A 17,155-nucleotide genomic window follows, 5' to 3' on the forward strand; every position below is an offset into this window, starting at 1 on the left:
AAAGCTGGGGGAGGGCTTTGGACATGGGGGGGTAGGGAGAGGACAAGGGGAATGGGTTAAAACTTGGAGAGAAAGGGGAGATTGAGGTTGGACATGGGGAAGAAATTCTTTAATTTGAGGGTGGGGAGATGCTGGAACAGGTTGCCCAAGGAAGCTGTGGCTGCCCCATCCCTGGCAGTGTCCAAGTCCAGGTTGGATGGGGCTTGGAGCACCCTGGGCTGGTGGGAGGTGTCCCTGCCCATGCAGGGGGTTGGGACTGGAGGAGCTTTAAGGTCCTTTCCAACACAAACCAGTCTGTGACTCTAAGATTAAATGTCAGGGGGAAGCAGGAGCTGCACAACCAGCAGGGATGGTGTCCTGCTGCCATCAGCAGTGCTTTCAGTAGAAGCTCTGACAGCTTTTGCTGTTGTGCTTCTTACCTTCTTCTTGACAGGCCACAGGGCTGCTGGGTCCTTGGTGGCATCCACCCAAGTGACAGTGTGCAGGCGGTCGTCCCAGTTGGTGACCTGGTCTGGTGGCAGGGTGAAGGTGATCCAAGCCACCTGACACTTCACAGGGTGCTTTTTGAAGGCAACTGCAACATCTGATTTCAAGGTCACTGTGATGTCCTTTGCACAGCCAGCATGGAGGTGTCCCACCTAGGAGAACCAGAGAGCCAAGACTCAACTGGAAAGCCTGGCTAGGACAGAAGGGACAGGAAAGGGGTTGGTGTGGTGAGCAGCCATGCCAGGGAGCTGCAGCTTCATCTGAGGTCTGACAAAGAGCTACAAACACCCCCACCCATCACACAGAGCCTTTGCTGTGGCACTGAGAGCCCTGCCCAGCAAAGCCAGGGATTCCTCCTCCTATGTGGCACTGGGATGGGCTCTCAGCAGGACGTGGTGACACCTTGGAACCAGCTGGGCAGCAGAGAGAGACAGAGCTGACCCCGCTCACCTGGGGGGAGAAGTGAAAGGGGGCTTCTGCCAACCAGTGAAACCTCATGGCCTCCTCCCTGCTGTGATTGGTGATGGTGAAGGTCACTGTGTAGGGGGTCCCGATGTGGCAGTCTCCAAACTGGATGTGATCCACTCTGGCAGCTGTCAAGAGTAAGAACAAGGGATCTCAGTGTGTGGTGAGCTCCATCTGCCCCCTCAAATGCCCAGACACACCTCTGGAAGGGGGAGGATGGAAAAATGCATCTCCAGGGGGAGGAAGGCTTGGAGCAAGGAAGGGCACTGGACACCTGGAGATGCAGTTTTCCATCCTCCCCCTTCCAGAGGCACAACCCTGGCACATCCCTAAACTCGTGGCTCAGAGATCAGCAGCTCCCCAGCCCTGCTTATAGAGAGGATCCAGATGACCATATCTGTCTGATCATATAGATGATCATATACATGGTCTTCAGAGCACACTATGGGCTGCCAGATCTTCTTTTACAGACCCTCAGCTGCAAGCTGGGATCTCTAACCCTTCCCTTGCAATCTTCCCTCATGTTCTCAAGTGTGGCTGCTCTGCAAAGGCAACAGGACCTCTCTGGTAAGTTGGGGCCAGACCTGCCCTGGCATAGGGTGAGCAGAAATGTCTGTTTTCCCATTTCTATTTCAACCTTGGCAGTGTCTCCTCTCTTAGCCTCACCTATATCTTCCTCCAGATTGTCCTCAGTGTCCTCTTCCTTGCTGTCTGCCACGAGTCCATGGATGTTATCAAGTGTGAAGTCATCCTTGTAGCCTTCACCCACCAGCTGAATGTTGGTCTCATCATAGGGGTTGTCCAGCACTGACAAACGGATCCTTCCTTCCACACGTTGGGCCAGGGTGGGTTTGAAAACCACATCAAACTCTGCCAGTTCCTTGTGGTGCAGAACCAGGGAAGCTGTGTGGGGTTTCCTCCCTGCACAGCAATGGAAGCCAGAGACAAAAAATACAGCTTTACAGAGAGGAGAGAGTTCCATGGGGTCTAAGAGGAGGAAGAGGTTGAAACTCAGCTGCCACTAAGTACAGGTTCTCCCATCTGTGGTTCCAGACCCTCTGCCACTGCTCACAAGACTGACACCAGCAGATTTAACTCATTAATGACACAGATCACAACCCAAATCTCTGGTATTGCTCTAGAGAGAGTTCAGAGCTCACCTATCCTGTGCTGCTGGGGCAGAGAACACACCCGGAAGAGCACAAGTGTTGCTCTCCACTTCAAAACAGGAGACACTGCAGTGGATTTAACTCCTTGTTGTTGAAAAGGCACTGACTGAACCAGCTGAAGAGATTTTAACACCATAAAACACCTTACCACAAAATGTGACCCTGCCCATCAACACAGCCTGCAACCCTTTGGCTTTCAGCACAGCCCCATAGCTTGCACAGGGCTAAACACCTCCTGGCATTTTGCTTTGACTTCATTGCTCAAGCACCTTGAGCTCAGGGAAAGACCCAGTTCTCCCTCCTGCCATACTCACTGCCACCTTTTTTTGGCTGCTGTGGCCTCAAGGGCTGCCTCCCTTTGGGCTGTTAATTCCTCACATGCAGCAAAGACTTCAGATGATCCCTTCAGGTGATGATAGTTCCCCCCCAACTCAACCCACCATGGCCAAAAGAGAAAAACTTCTTAAATTTGCTAGGAGGAAACCCTGCAGAGTCTACATGCAAACCCAGGGGTACAGAGAGCCCCAGGAACCCCCCCAAAAAACCCCCAAACAAACAGTACCCAATATCTGGCTCCTGCTTGGCCAAGCCCAAAGCAGAGCACACATTTTCCCACGTCCTGGTTAATGAATTTACCTCCTCCAGCAGGGTCCTTCTTCCTGCCCACAGCTTGGTAGATGCAGCGTGTGGTGGGCCTGGCTTTCAAGAAGAAAACTTCCCCTTCATCCAACAGATCTATTATTAACTGAGAAAAGGGAAGAGAGAGCATGACCACTGTGCTGCTGCTGGTCCTGCAAAGGGAACCCCACACTCCTCCCTGCTTCAAACACAGCTCTCAGCACAAGATTTAAGTAAAATCAGACAGAAAAAAAATGTATTATGATTAAAATTTAACCAAGCACGACAGGAAGTACTAAAAGTAATGAGCAGAATGTAATTAAACTGCAACTGAGCTTAATTAAAACGAAGTAAAATGTGATCCTGGTGTAAGTGGGACACCACACCTTCCACATGAGAACCACAACATGAGAGAAGAGACAGGGGAAAAACACCCTAAAAACTTTCTTGAGTTGTGTTGAACTGAAGAGGACAGACTGGTCAGAAAATCACATTTCCAAGAGGAACATCTCTGCTGGAAAGCAGCAGCCAGTTGTTTCCTTCAGAAGAATTGCTGAGACCACTTCCCAAGTCTACCACGTTTACTGGGACCTTTCCTCCACTGGGACAAGAGCAGGTGATGGATCCCCCAAGCAAGCCCTCACCTGGACAGGTATGATTCCAGGATTCTGAAGGACCAGAGGAAGTTTTTCTGAATACCCCAGCAACAGCTTCTTGAAGAGGAGCAGGGGATTCCCTCTCTTACTGCGAAGGACAGGGCGCAGGACTGTCACCTGAGGCAGGTTCCCATCTCCACTGATCTCAAAGGTCAGGATTTGTGCTCCAGTGGCTGCAGAGCTGCAGGAGAGGCAGAGGAGGAACCATTCTGGCTGCTGGAACCCATTCCCCACTTGCCAAGGAACTCAGTGAGTGCCACCAACTGCATCTTCCTTGGCTCGTGCTCCCGTACCCCAGGACATTGCTCCCCTCCTCACCCCTCTCCTCCCAACTCAGCCCAGGGCTGTTCCCAAGAGGAATCTGCTCTGAAGAGACAGAGGTTGAAGCACAGCAGTTAAAAATAATTTCACTCCATTGAATCCTGCAATAGAGCAGGTAAATAAGGAGGCAACAGATGAGACATGGCAAATGCACTGCCTGCAGTGACAGGGGACAGATGCACAGCATGAAAACACAACTCAAGCACTAAGGGAGCAGGAAATAAACAAATAACCCCATCACTAAAGATTATTTCCAAGGACACTAAACCAGGCCTTGCTTATTAGGGCAGAAAAAGCTGATTTATCTTGTCCCAATTTGGTGACTAAAGGGTGGGGAAGAGCAGATCAGAGCCCAGCACACACACAGGTCCCAGGAACTGGGCTCCTCTTTTACAAGGGCTCCAATCACTCCTTAACATAAAATATCTTAATATATTCCAGGTAATCACATGGGATCATCTCATTTTACCATAAATAAGGAGGAAATAATGCATGCTGACTTCCTGGCATGAAAATCACCTCATCTAATCCTTTATCCTTGGAAAGCCTCAGCTCAGCTGTTGCACATCTCCATTTCTTTCCAGTTCAATGAACTTCCTAACTCCACTGTCCTCATAGTTACTCCTACAGGCTAAACTATGACTTATTTTTACTTCTCTGCTACCTCCTGTAGTTACTGCTTCCTGTGTTACCTGATGGGCAGTTCTCTGCTTGGGCTTATCAAGAGAGTGAAAAAGTTACAAGGAGATCCACATCTTCCCAGAGGAGAAGCAGCTATCAGGAAGGGCCCCTTCCTCAGGATTTCCCAGGGTGAGTTACCTTGCCTGGATATCAAGGGAAGCCTCAAAAGTGCACTGGTAGTTCTGCATTGCTGGTGGAGTGAAGATGACAGTAGCAAAGACGTGGGAGTGGCTGGGAACACACATCCTCACGGGATCCACCTCGAAAACCTCGCTCAGGCGACTGATGGGCTGGGAGGAACCCCCAGAGCAGAGTCAGGAGAGAGCAGAAATCACAGAAATCACAGCAAGTGAGGGGTTGGAAGGGACCTGGAAAGATCCTGGAGTCCAACTCCCCTGCCCTCTTTTTAAATCTCTCCAGACACGGAGAATCCACTACTTCCCTGGGCAGCCCATTCCAATGCCTGATCACCCTCTCCAGAAAGAAATTCTTTCTCATCTCCAACCTAAACCTCCCCTGGCACAACTTGAGACCCTGCCCTCTTGTCTTGCTGAGAGTTGCCTGGGAAAAGAGCCCAACCCCCCCCTGGCTCCAACCTCCTTTCAGGGAGTTGCAGAGAGTGATGAGGTCTCCCCTGAGCCTCCTCTTCTCCAGCCTCAACACCCCCAGCTCCCTCAGCCCTTCCTCACAGGATCAGTGCTCGAGTTGGTTGGTCAGTTGAAGCAGAGTGATGTAAACCATGCTTCAGAGAATTGGTGACATGAAAGAGTCCCCAGCCTTCCCCTGCCAGGTGCAAGGGGCCTGGCTCATCTTGTGTCCACACTGCCAGGGTCTCATTCCCCCAGACAGGGTGGCCGTGGCTCCATTGCCCTACAGACCACACTGCCTGCTCTCCATGTTGCCCTGTGAGAGCAGTCCCCAGCCCAGACTGTGCCCAGACAGCAAACAGGCTGAATGGTGGTGGCTCAAACCCTGGCCGAGGGTTGATGTCACCCAAGGGACAAGGTCCTCAGCTGGATGTGAGGTGGAGATGTTCCACTTGGCTCTAGAGGACACTTCCAGCCATATGCTCAAGCTGGCTCCCTTGTGGTTCCCCTCAAAGGAGCATTTTGCTTTCTTGACTGTCCTTGTAACTTAAAAATCCCATTCAGGGACCTTCCAGAACCTATCCCTGAAATTCACAGAATCACAGAAAGTGAGGGGTTGGAAGGGACCTGGAAAGATCCTGGAGTCCAACCCCCCTGCCAGAGCAGGGTCACCTCCAGCAGTCACACAGACACCTCCAGGGGGGCTTTGAGACTCCACAACCCCCCTGGGCAGCCTGGGCCAGGGCTCCCTCACCCTCACAGTAGAAAAGTTTTTCCTGATGTTTCTGTGGAACCTCCTGTGCTCCAGTTTGTCCCCACTGCCCCTTGTCCTGTCACTGGACATCCCTGAGCAGAGCCTGGCCCCATCCTCCTGGCACTCACCCTTTCCATATTTATCAACATCACTGAGCTCACCCCTCAGTCTCCTCCTCTCCAAGCTGCAGAGCCCCAGCTCCCTCAGCCTTTCCTCACCAGGAGATGTTCCACTCCCTTCAGCAGCTCTGTGCCTCTGCTCTGGACTCTCTCCAGCAGTTCCCTCTCCTTCTGGAACTGAGGGGCCCAGAACTGGACACAATATTCCAGATGTGGCCTCACCAGGGCAGAGCAGAGGGGGAGCAGAACCTCTTCTAATGCCCCCCAGGTGCCATTGGCCTTCTTGGCCACCAGGACACACTGTTGGCTCCTGGGCATCCATCCTTCCATCCCCCAGCACCCCCAGGGCCCTTTCCCCTTTGCTGCTCTCCAGCAGCTCAGTCCCCAACCTATCCAGGTCCATGGGGTTGTTCTCTCCCAGCTGCAAGACTCTACCCTTGTGCTCGTTGTAACACCCTTCACTGGGATGGTCTCATTCACATATGTACCACGGGAATGACCCCAGCAGAGTCTCTGCCTTCCTGCTTCCCTGGACAGGCTCCTTCCATCTCCAAGAAGGTGCTGACTTGCACAGGGAGCTGCCATAAAGCCCAGGAATTCAAAAGTTTCCTTTGAGCACTGTGCAGCCATAGATGGGAGATGGAGACTACCTGGAAATACCTGGAAACACCCAGCAGATTCCTGGCTTGAATCAGCAGTTGTGTGGCCAGAAGGACAAATGTAGGGATCATCCCTCTGGATGCAGCACTGGGGAGGCTGCACCTCAAATCCTGGGGTCAGTTCTGGGCTTCTCAGGACCAGAAGGACATGGAGTGTGTCCAGGGAAGAGCAACGAAGCTGGAGAAGGGTCTGGAGCACAAATCTGACCAGAAGCAGCTGAGGGATCTGGGGGTGTTATACCTGGAGAGAAGGAGGCTGAGAGGAGACCTTCTCACTCTCTACAACTCCCTGGAAGGAGGTTGGAGCCAGGAGGGGGTCAATCTCTTCTCCCATGTCAGAAGGGATAGAAAAAAAGGAAATGGTCTCAAGTTTTTCCAGGGGAGCTTTAGATTGACCATGAGGAGCAATTTCTTACCCACAAGGGTTGTTGGGCTCTGGCCCAGGCTGCCCAGGGCAGTGGGAGAGTCCCCATCCCCGGAGGGATTTCAAAGCCCTGGAGATGTGGTGCTGAGGGCCATGGGTTAGTGGTGGGTTTTGGATGGGGAGAAGGTTGGGCTTGATGACCTTGAAGGTTTTTTTTCCAACCAAAACAACTCCATGAGAGATGATAACCTAGGATTGGCCTTTAAAGAGAAGGAAAAGAGGGAATGCTCTGCTCTGAACCCTGGCACATCAGCCCAGTAGAGAAGCTCCCTGCTTCCAAGAGACATTCAGAAGGGTTCAGGTGTCTCCAGAGCAACCCTCACCACGGCCTCTCCTTATCCTACCTTATTGGGGATGGGTTTGATGGAGAGGACCACGTTGCAGGGGATTTTTTCCACATTGGAGATCTTGAAGCGAGCTGTGGCCCGGTGCCCCACCAGGACATTGGTGAAGATGAACTTGTTCTCATCTGTGAGGAACACACCCTTGTCTTGTACCATCTGCAGGATCTGGCAGAGGTTGCTGTTCCTGCAGATTCGATGCTCCTCAAAGATGGACTCAATGTCATCAACCACAAATGCTGCAAAGCAAATGAGAGGGAAGGGGTAAGGATGGAGAAATCTTCCTGAGGGATTTGTCAGGAGCCTGTGGGCCTCTCAAGAGCCTCAAAAAACCCTTTCTGCCCAGGTCACTGCAAAATGGGGTGGGTGGGGGAGCTGGCTGTGAGGCTGGAGCTCTGTCACCCTCAGACTTCAAAGGAACTGTTTTCCCTTTATCCTTCCATGCAACCCTCCCAGCCCCTTCCCACTGGCAGAATGGAAAAGGAGGACTTGTGAGGATTCTGAGGGGGGATTTTAGGGTCAGGGTGCCTCTCTGTCCCAGCAGAAAGTCCCAGCTGCTGATCAGCAGCAGGTCTGCCCATGGGAATCTGTGGACAGGACCTACCTGGGAGGCAGGCCTCAGCAGACAGGCTGTAGGGGATGCCCAGGGGATTGTCCTCGGGGTCCCTGTCACTGATATCAATGGACAGGTTCTTCTTGCAGACCCCCAGTGGCTCTGCACAGCAATCCACCATGATCATCTGCTGGCCCCCAGCTGGGATGGAGCCAAAGCCAGGGTACACTGTGAACATGCCTACAGTGACACGAGGCTGTGGAAAGAAAGGAGAGGTTGATGTCCAGCAGCCTTCCCTCTGTCTGGAGCATCCCCATGTCACTCCTTGACCTCCAGCTGGGCCCAAGCCCCCAGGTCCAAGGCCATGGCCCAGAGGCAGCCTCAGGATGACCTGAACAAGCTGGGAGGAGGTGTTGGCACAGAGAAAAGAGTTTGGATGTAAAGGGTGAAGTTGGTAGCTGGGATCCTTCAACTTCCAGGGGGAAAACAGGAGAGCAGAAACAACTGTGAGAAGCTACAGGAAAGGAGAGAGGGAGCTGAGAAGAAGGCAAAGCAAGAGCATCTCATACAAAGGGACTGGAAGTTTCAACAACTTCACATCTGTGGCTATCACAGACCTTTTTGGGCTAGTGGCTGCCAAGCACAGGACCTGCACCCCTCTCCTGACCCCACAACTCCAGGTCTGTGCCAGAGCAGTGGGGCTGAGCAGCTCCTGGAGTGGCTGGAAGGTGATGGATCTCCACCCCACAGCCCATGTCCTGTCCTCTGGTGATGTCCCGGGCAGTGTCCTCTCCCACACCTCCTGCAGCAGGAGCTGGGAAGCAGGAGCCACCTACCTGCAGGGTGACATTTGTGGCAGTGTCCTTAACCAGTGTCACCTTGCTCTGCTTGACTGAGGGGGTCCTTTTGCTCAAGTTTTCACTCTCCTGGGAACGGTTGGATTTAACTTGATGTGCACTAAGAAGAGAAAGCAAAAGAAACCATCATGCTGAGCTGCTCCTGCCTTTCCCCAAGGCCCAAACTGCCCATCCTACCCATGGAGTGAAGTCCTCCTGCTCCTGGGGTGCTGCCTGCACCACCCATTGCTGGAGCTCTGGGACAGATGAGCTGTATGAGCAGCTCTGCCTTACACCTGGGGATACTCAGGCATTTTTCTGCTCCAAAATGACCCAGCCAGACGAGAACCCAGGTGCCTGACCTGCCAGCCAGGCTCTGCTGCCTCCTCAGGCAGGAAGGGGGGGGTTCATGTCTTCCCTCACTCACCTTTTGCTTTGCTGTGCAGGCTCCTGGTCTGCTTGGTAGATGACAAATTTAAAGTCAATGATGCCTTTGTTCTTCAGTGAGAAGGTGCAGGTTTTCTTGGTGCCAAACATCATGGCACTGAAGCTGAGTGAGGCAGGGCAAATGCTGTACTTGCTGAACACAGCTCTGGCTGTCACCCTCACGGGGATGATGGCAATGGTCTCCCCTCCTTCACACAGACTGGGCTCAATCACCTGCAGCCAGAGGAGGGCTTGGTGGATACAGGAGAAGCAGCCTCTACCTCTGTCCCCTGACCCTCCTCCCTCTTTAAATGCTTCCCCCAAAGCCAGATTTTCAGCTCCATTCTGAAAGACTTTGTTGTAGCTGGATGAGAGAGGATTCCCCAGCTCAAACCTCCTCTTCCAGGAGACAGGGATCCTGCTGCCACTCCCAAGGCATGTCCTGCAGACACTGCCTGGCCCAGGCAGCTCACCTGGCAGTGCAGGATGGCTTTGTTCTTGATATTCATCTCCACCTTGGGGTGGAAATGCAGCTGGACTGGCACAGGGCGCTCGGAGACGGGCAGGATACCCTCCGGTGGCTGGATGGAGAAGTGGGAGGCCAGGTCAGGGATGCTGGGATCACTGCTTTCCAGCTTGAAACTGGGGAGAAAAGGAAGGAGCAAAGAGATCTGCAGTTAAAAGCACCCAAACCACCAGCACAGCTCGGATTCTGCATAAGGCCATAAAAAAAATAAAAGGGAAGGAGTCCAGCTCTGCTTGGGGAGTGCCAGATCCTGGCACAGAGGGCAGAGAATCAGTGCTGTAAGGTAACCTGGACACCCAATTGTTTCATCCCCTCCTTCAGAAAGTCTCAGAAACAGAAATGAGCTCAAAGAAAATGAATCTCTGCTTTAAATTTCAGCATCTCTCTTTCTGGTTCCTGCTGAGCTGGGAAGAACTGTTGGCATGTGGCTGGATTCTCTACCAAAATCCCTTTGAGATCAGAGAGCCCAGGTTTTGTATCCACCTGGCCCATGAGGTGGCCAGCATGGGGACAGGAGAATGCAGGGCCCTGGCAGATGGTGGCAGATGCTGGACCCACCTGTAGGATATCTCATACTTCCCTTTGTTCTTCAGAGTCAGCATTTGCTTCCCATCATCCAGGACCTTCACGACCCCAAAATCCACACTGCCATCTGTACCTACAGCAAACCCAGAGAGCAAGGGAAGAAACGGGGAGGATCTGTGAGCTGCTGCAGCCTGCACCATGTGGCAAAGTACTCATAAAGAGTCCTCAGGCAACACAAAACCCTCCTCAGTAAGTTCCCCTTCTGGGAAGTTGCCTTTAGCTACTTTGCTGTCTTTCCCTTACTTGGAGGATACCTGTGAAGAAGAGAGTGGATCAGGCCAAACTGTTTGTGTGAATTTACTTTATGTAGAATTAGAACCTGTAATATATGTTAATGAATTTGTGTTCATAACCAGTAGAATTCAGGGATAAACTAAGAAAGAAGTGACCAAAAGCAGATGAGACATGTCAAGACCCTAACGGGATTAACTTCTGTCTTGGAGATAATTAGAAGTGTAAGTCCTGGCACCACTGAGACAGCTGGGCACTGGGGGAGTGTAAACACCGGCACGAAAGGCAGGATGAGGCTGCCAGAACTAGCAGATAAGGGGAAGTTTTATTGCAAGGGTCCAATTATCCTCTATAACAAGGGGATGAAGTCATCAAGAGCAAGAAAGGTAAAAAGTTCAACCCTGAGGAAGACTTCGTTACTTCATCTGAAGACCCCCAAAGACCCCTGAACACATCCCCAAAAAGACAACTCCGCCCAGACTCCACCTGTTATGAATATGTATGTAAGGATGATGTAACCTACCCTTTTACTGTATAAATATCCTAACCCTTTCCCTTAACCCTTGGAACTCTTTGTCCAGCACGAGCTGGGGGTTCCCCGGATCCGAAAATAAATACCTTTGCTGTTTAAAGACTCAAACTTTGTCTCTAAACAGTTTTGCTTGGCCTTTTTCGGCTTCACCTGCAGGGTTTAGCAGCCAAGGAATGTGGTTTCCACCTCCTTGCTTCCAAGCACAGACCCAACAACTCTGTGTGCCATGCTGCTTCTTCACATCCCTGGCACTTCAAAGCCCCCAAACCCATTGCAGGTGAAGCTGCTCACCAAGCTGCACACTCCAAAATTGGGAGATGGGAGCCCTGAAAGTGCTTCACCCCTCAGAGCTTGCAGGATGCTTGTGGTTTGTACCCCTGACACACCTGCATGTCAATAGATTACATTACTGCTTTGGGGAAATATATCTATTTTTTGCTCATTCACATTTTCATAATCAAAACACTTCACTGGTGTCCTGCCCACTCGTTTCGTGGTGTATATTTTATAGAGAGCAAACCAAGCTTTCACAAATGTACCAACAGAACCAGCTTGGCTAAGAAATTGCTTCTATCCCCACGTGCAAACCATGGACAGCTAGATGGGAGAATGTGTGAGGAATGTGAAGTGTTTACATGTGAACTACCTGAAATGTAAATACTAAAACTACAGAAGTAAATGGATCTTCAGAGCAGGACGTTGAACCAATATGCTGTTTCAAAGATCTGCATTTTCTAAAGAGTATCTTGGGGTTTCTCACAAGCCACAGCTGCCCAGGTGAGTAAAAGCTGCATCTGATTCAAGAGGGGTCCCACCCCAGCCTGTCCCATCCCTCCCTGTCCTGTCCCAAGCCCTTTGGTGGCCCCCTTGCCAAGGCCAAGCAGTGCACTGCTGGTTTTGTTTTAGGGGCCTCCACTGACCTTTAGAAACACTGATGTTCAGAGCAATATCATAGGCTTCTGCCAGCACCTGGATATTTTCCACCTGAACAATCCCCAGGATGTTTTCTGCATCTGAAACCTGAGGCAGCAAGAAAACAAACACTGTTCAGACCATTCTCCTGAATTCTTTTGTCTCTCCTGACTGCTTCCACCACAGCCTCCCCTGCTTGGCAAGCATTTGTGGACCCTCAGGCTTTCCTAGCCTCTCCATCTCAGAGGCTTTGCCCTAAGAAGAAACCCTATCAGCCCAACTCTGCACTCCTACAGCAGGGAATGGGGCTCCTAGGGTACCCTGGGAAGCAAAATGAAAATGTCAAATGCTGTAAAAGCAACTCACAAGAAGTTTGAAGTGTCCCAGGGCAGGTGGCAATGACAAACACCCTTCCATCACCCACCACCCTCACTGAAATGCAGCCCCCTAAACCATAGGGAACAAAATCCCAGGGTAAGGATTTGTTGCTCTACATTAAGAGCCCCAGATGGACTCTGGGCTGGGTGCAGGGAGCATCCCAAGGTCTGGACAACTCAATGGCAGCATCAGATCATGCCCAGCAGGGAGGTGGTTGCAGTAGGGGCTCAGGACCTGGGCTGAGGACCCGGGCTCCTTACCCAGTGGTTTATCACCTGGGGTGATGTGGGTGCTCAGGGATGAACTCTGTGTTCTGGGGAACCCCACTTGAGGCAGAAGCTGGGGTCACAGCACCCTTGTGTCTGTCAGGCAGACACATTACACTTCCTGACCCCACTACATCCTTGCCCCATGAAGCTCCAGCTCTAACACTACCCTTGTAATCATTTAGGTTCCAAAATGCTCTCTTTCATCCTGAGTCCCTTGCTGCCAAGGGCTTGGCCCCTGGCAATGCTGGTAGAGAAAGGAATCTCCTGAAGGCTCAGTCCTCCTGCCCTCTCCCCAGGGTACCCCTCAAGCACCATCTCCATCCCTAAAATCCTCCCTTTGGCAGGGAGGGGACAGTCCCCCTCACCTCTAGCCGGATCATCTTCTTGATGTTGAGAGCCTTGGTGGCCTTGAAATACAGATGCACTTCCAGCTCGGAGTGGGGACCAACAATGCCCTCATCCTGTGACACAGAGAAGTCCTCACCAAGGTCTTCCAGCCCACTGAGTCTCCAGGCCATGGGCAGGGGGTTGCTGTTTCTCAGCACCAGGGTCTTGCTGTCCATCCTGCAGACACACGGGGACACTCAGCATCACACAACCCCTTGGAGCCTCTCTAAAAAACAGAGTCAGAGGCTTTACCTCTGCCACCACTTTCAGAAGTGGGGACCCAGGGGTCCCAGGGAGTGCTGAAAGTGTAACCCACAGGAGGAAGATAAGGAAGAGCAAGTGAGGTGCTCTCTGAACCAGCACATGAGATGCAAAATGCATTGGGATGCTCATTGTCCAGCACTGCTGGGGGCTGCAGAGCTCGTGGCTGCTGTGGGAGATCAAATCCAGCATGGAATGATCAGCAAGAGGCTGGGAATTGCTGGGAAGAGGGACAGCTGGGGATGACTGACCTGTGCAGAAGCAGCTTGTTGAAGTGCATCTGCTTGGGCTGCACCCCCAGCTCCACCTGCACCCCTTGGCAGCAGAGGGGGAAGATCACTGGCTCTGGGTTCTCCTGGATGCAGCAGATGAGTTTATCCTCCAGCAGGCCAGCTGAAGTGGGGTATGCCCAAATGCTCAGCTCCTAAACCCATCCCCACAGAGAGACCCCCAGGAGTGTTGGGTGAGCAGGAGGAACACCCTGGGCACATCCACCTGGGCCTTCCCTGCCTCCCTCTCTCCCACCTGCTTCTCCTTGGGCTTCAGCCTCATGTTGGGAGGGTCCAAAATGAAGGTGTCTGCTTTATGGTCATGCTCAAAGGAGAACTGCACCTTGGCTTCCATGGGGGAGATGTTCAGAATGCTCAGCTTCTCACAGTTGCTGGGATAGTCCAGTCCCTTGTACCTGTCCACAAAAGAGGAAAAGGCTGCAGAGAAGACCCTAGGACCACTGCCTTTCTCACAGATGAAGTCCCAGCAGCAGGATGCTGCACTTTAAAACCATGGTATACCAAGCAGGCTAAGAAAAAGGATCACTCTCCAGGGCATGTGTCCCCATCCTTGTGTTATTTTGTCATCCCGGAAACATGAGAGCCCACGGGCTGCTTAAATAAAGAGCATCATACAAAATAACAAATCAAAAGTGCCTGGAAAAAATAAAAGTACACCAGGCAGGTGGATTCTTCTTTATTGAGTTTCCTTTCCCACAGGGAATATAACAAATCGCTGTTGTAAAGAGGTTTTTAAAATAGCTTAGTTTATCTATTCCAAAAAACCTAATGAGATTGCCTTGTATGTCATGGGTTGGCTCCAAGTCTCAAGGAAAGAAAACAGAAAGGATTAATTCCTAAGAAGAATGTTAAATGTAACAAATGTCCTTTCTCTCAGGTGTGGAACAGAACTTGAATTAAAGGGTTAAAAAAGCAAACAGAAACCCAGACCACTCATCAGCCTGGCTAAAGATCCTCTATTGTTTCTCAAACTGTTTTGATTTGATTTTTTGGTTTGTCAAAATACCACTGGTTCTCCAGAGCTCCCAAGAAGACAGAACTTCATTTCTAATATTAAAAAAAAAGGAAAGAGCAATGTTAAAAATAGAAATATGCCAGCAGCTACAGTGCCAGCTTTTTGGAGGCAGACTTTACCCAGCAGTGATGATCAGGAAAATGTAAATCCCTTTTTTATTCCCCTGCAGGTCCCCCCCCAGCTCCCCCCACACACACACATTGGCAGCTCAGAGCATCAAGTCTCACTGATATTACAGATTGCTGGTTTCCAGAAACAGGAATTGCTTGTTCAGGCTCCAAGCACTTCAGAAAAAACATCATGAACCTGCAGAGGTGGTGATGCCAGGAGATGCAGGGGGAGGACACAAGTTGCCCCAAGTCACCTTCAGACTAGAAGCAGCCCATGGCTCTGGTCCCCAAGGCACCCTAAGTTAGAAGATTAGCTCCATCTTCTCCATCATCTCCATCACCTCCATCATCTTCTCCATCATCACCTCCATGATCATTTCCATCATCACCTCCACCATCTCCATCTCTCCCAAGACTCCTGTGCCTGTTCCCTGCTCCAGTTCACACCCCTATGGTGCTCCAGCCCCATCTATCTCCCAGGTCTCTGCACCACAGGGGAGGTCTCCAAGCATATCCCTGACTGCACAAGGTCCTGGAGATCCCATCCCAATGTCTCATTCCAAGCAGGCAGTGAAGCACCTACCGGTCTCTTGACTTTCCACACAGGAGTGGCCCAAAGTGGAAGACCCCTGTGTTGAGGACATACTTCTTGGAGATGATGTCACCATCTGCCTTGCTCTTTATCCGGTGAGGAAACACCACCCTGGGCAGAGAAAACGGGAAAGGAGGAGCTCTAAAGATACTCAAAGAAGAAATTCTGGTCCAAAAAGCCCTAAGCTGCTGCTGTAGGTGGCAGGGGTTGGACTGAAGGATCGAGGTCCCTTCCAACCCTTCCTGTGACTTTTTGGTGACTGAGGTCCCGTTTCTAGCTATGGGAAGAGGTTCTGGGCTGCTCTGGCAGCTGAGGTCACAGGGTGACAAGGAAGAGCCTGAGGTGTGAGTTGAGGGGGGTCCCATGGGCCATCCTTACCGTGGGTCCTGGCTGATGGAGGGATAGGTGCAGATGCCCCTGCAATGCAGCTGGTACAGACGGTTTGTCCCCAGGATCTCAAAATGCAGTGTCTGATCAAACTGGCCCAGTTCTGAGGAGCTGAAATGGACCTGCAGTTTCACCTTGCCATGGGCAGGCACTACCCAGCGACAGCTGCTCAGCCTGGGGATCAGAAAAGAGGCTTCAGATATTGCTGAAGAGGAAAGGAGACATAAGGAGCAGGGTGGTGGCCTCATCACCCCTTGGAGGTGCTGGCAGAAGGTCCCCAAGGAGCTGTGGATGATGGACCTCATGTGGGGAGATGGAGCAGAAGGATCAGTTCCTGCCTCATGGCTCACCTGACAGGCTTCTCTGGAGCTGAGGCAGTGCCCGTGCTGCTTGGGTCCCTTTCAGGGGAACGTGTGAACAATCCTGTGCCCTGGAGACTTCTCCTGCCCCGAAAGACACTCTGCTTCCTCACTGCATCCCGGCCAGGGAATTTCTCCTTCCTTGAGTGGCTCCTGGTTGTCTTCTCTGTTGTCTTCATAACAGGGGGAGAAAGAGAAGGGAGAAAGAGAGAGGTGAGATCTGCCCTGAGACATCCTTACTCTGGAAGGAAAGGTCAATGCAGAGGAGAGAGAATGAGGAACTGGTCTGGAAACTGCCCACAGACTTGGTCTCCCTCGATGGACTTTGTTTTGCCTATGACACCTCTCCTCATCATGGATCCCCTCCTCACCCTGGACTCTCTCCTTGCCCCTGGACCCTCTCTTTGCCCCCAGACCCTCTCCTTGCCCCCAGACCCTCTCCTCAAGGGAAGCTGAGGACTCCACATGCTTTCTCTCCAGCAGAGCTGTCTTCTGGACAGACAAGAGAGATGCCTGCAGACACAGGACCCCATCATGTCTTCACTGCTCTTCCACAGGGATAGTTCTCCATCTTTTCCCCCATCCAGCCTGGCCCCTGCCCTGGCACCTTCACTGGGGCTGTGACGGGGGCATCCACGAGACTTTCTGTGTCCTTTTCATCTTCCGCAGCAGCACCTCTTGGTGCAACAAAGATGAAGTGCTGGAGGGCTTCTGTTGCAGGGGCCTCCCTCTTCTTTGGGTAGTGGATCACAGAGTAAAAAGCAGTAGGGGGAATGGGAGGCCCCGAGGGACCCAGGCCCAGGTCATCCAGGACCTACAGCATAAGAGAAAACTTGGTTAATGCTCCCATCACCTTCATCCTCACACTCCTTCCTTGGAGGTGCCAAAGTTTTGGCAACGATTTTTATTAATTTATATAGACCACATTTGTTGGGTCTTTTTATGCCCAGTGGGGTGGGCAGGCTCCAGAGCAGTGCCATGACCTAGCAGTGGGACCTAGAGAGAAGGAAACAATACCCATGAGCTGCCCTGGGATGGTGTTTAATGATTTCTAGACTGGGAAACTCTCTGAACAATGAGGATGCTTGAAGAGAAAGCACTCCTTTCCACCCATCTGAGGGATGCTGTGAACCTCCCCAGCCGTGGAGCTGTTGCAGAACATTGTCAGTGGCCTGGACAAGGCTCTGTGCCATTGTCACCTGGTGGGACTCTGCACCAGAGCTTTA

The 17,155-nt window shown here is 51.7% G+C and overlaps 1 protein-coding gene across 1 annotated transcript in view; it reads right to left on the reverse strand.

The window, feature by feature from the left end:
• Positions 1–17,155, reverse strand: part of HYDIN (HYDIN axonemal central pair apparatus protein) — a 152,317-nt gene that overhangs the window by 18,331 nt on the left and 116,831 nt on the right. Inside the window, exons 45-64 of the mRNA XM_030457986.1 lie at positions 16,537–16,743; positions 15,921–16,102; positions 15,562–15,744; positions 15,175–15,294; positions 13,702–13,861; positions 13,428–13,600; positions 12,894–13,092; positions 11,890–11,989; positions 10,180–10,279; positions 9,569–9,737; positions 9,097–9,329; positions 8,670–8,790; positions 7,885–8,089; positions 7,284–7,519; positions 4,535–4,686; positions 3,383–3,575; positions 2,757–2,865; positions 1,618–1,872; positions 937–1,079; positions 420–638 (exon numbers count right to left, since the gene is read on the reverse strand). Coding sequence (XP_030313846.1) covers positions 420–638; positions 937–1,079; positions 1,618–1,872; positions 2,757–2,865; positions 3,383–3,575; positions 4,535–4,686; positions 7,284–7,519; positions 7,885–8,089; positions 8,670–8,790; positions 9,097–9,329; positions 9,569–9,737; positions 10,180–10,279; positions 11,890–11,989; positions 12,894–13,092; positions 13,428–13,600; positions 13,702–13,861; positions 15,175–15,294; positions 15,562–15,744; positions 15,921–16,102; positions 16,537–16,743 — 3,459 coding nt within the window. The remainder of the gene's footprint in view (positions 1–419; positions 639–936; positions 1,080–1,617; positions 1,873–2,756; positions 2,866–3,382; positions 3,576–4,534; positions 4,687–7,283; positions 7,520–7,884; positions 8,090–8,669; positions 8,791–9,096; positions 9,330–9,568; positions 9,738–10,179; positions 10,280–11,889; positions 11,990–12,893; positions 13,093–13,427; positions 13,601–13,701; positions 13,862–15,174; positions 15,295–15,561; positions 15,745–15,920; positions 16,103–16,536; positions 16,744–17,155) is intronic.

The sequence above is a fragment of the Calypte anna genome, chromosome 11 (genome assembly GCF_003957555.1).
Source record: "Calypte anna isolate BGI_N300 chromosome 11, bCalAnn1_v1.p, whole genome shotgun sequence".
Classification (NCBI taxonomy): Eukaryota; Metazoa; Chordata; class Aves; order Apodiformes; family Trochilidae; genus Calypte; species Calypte anna.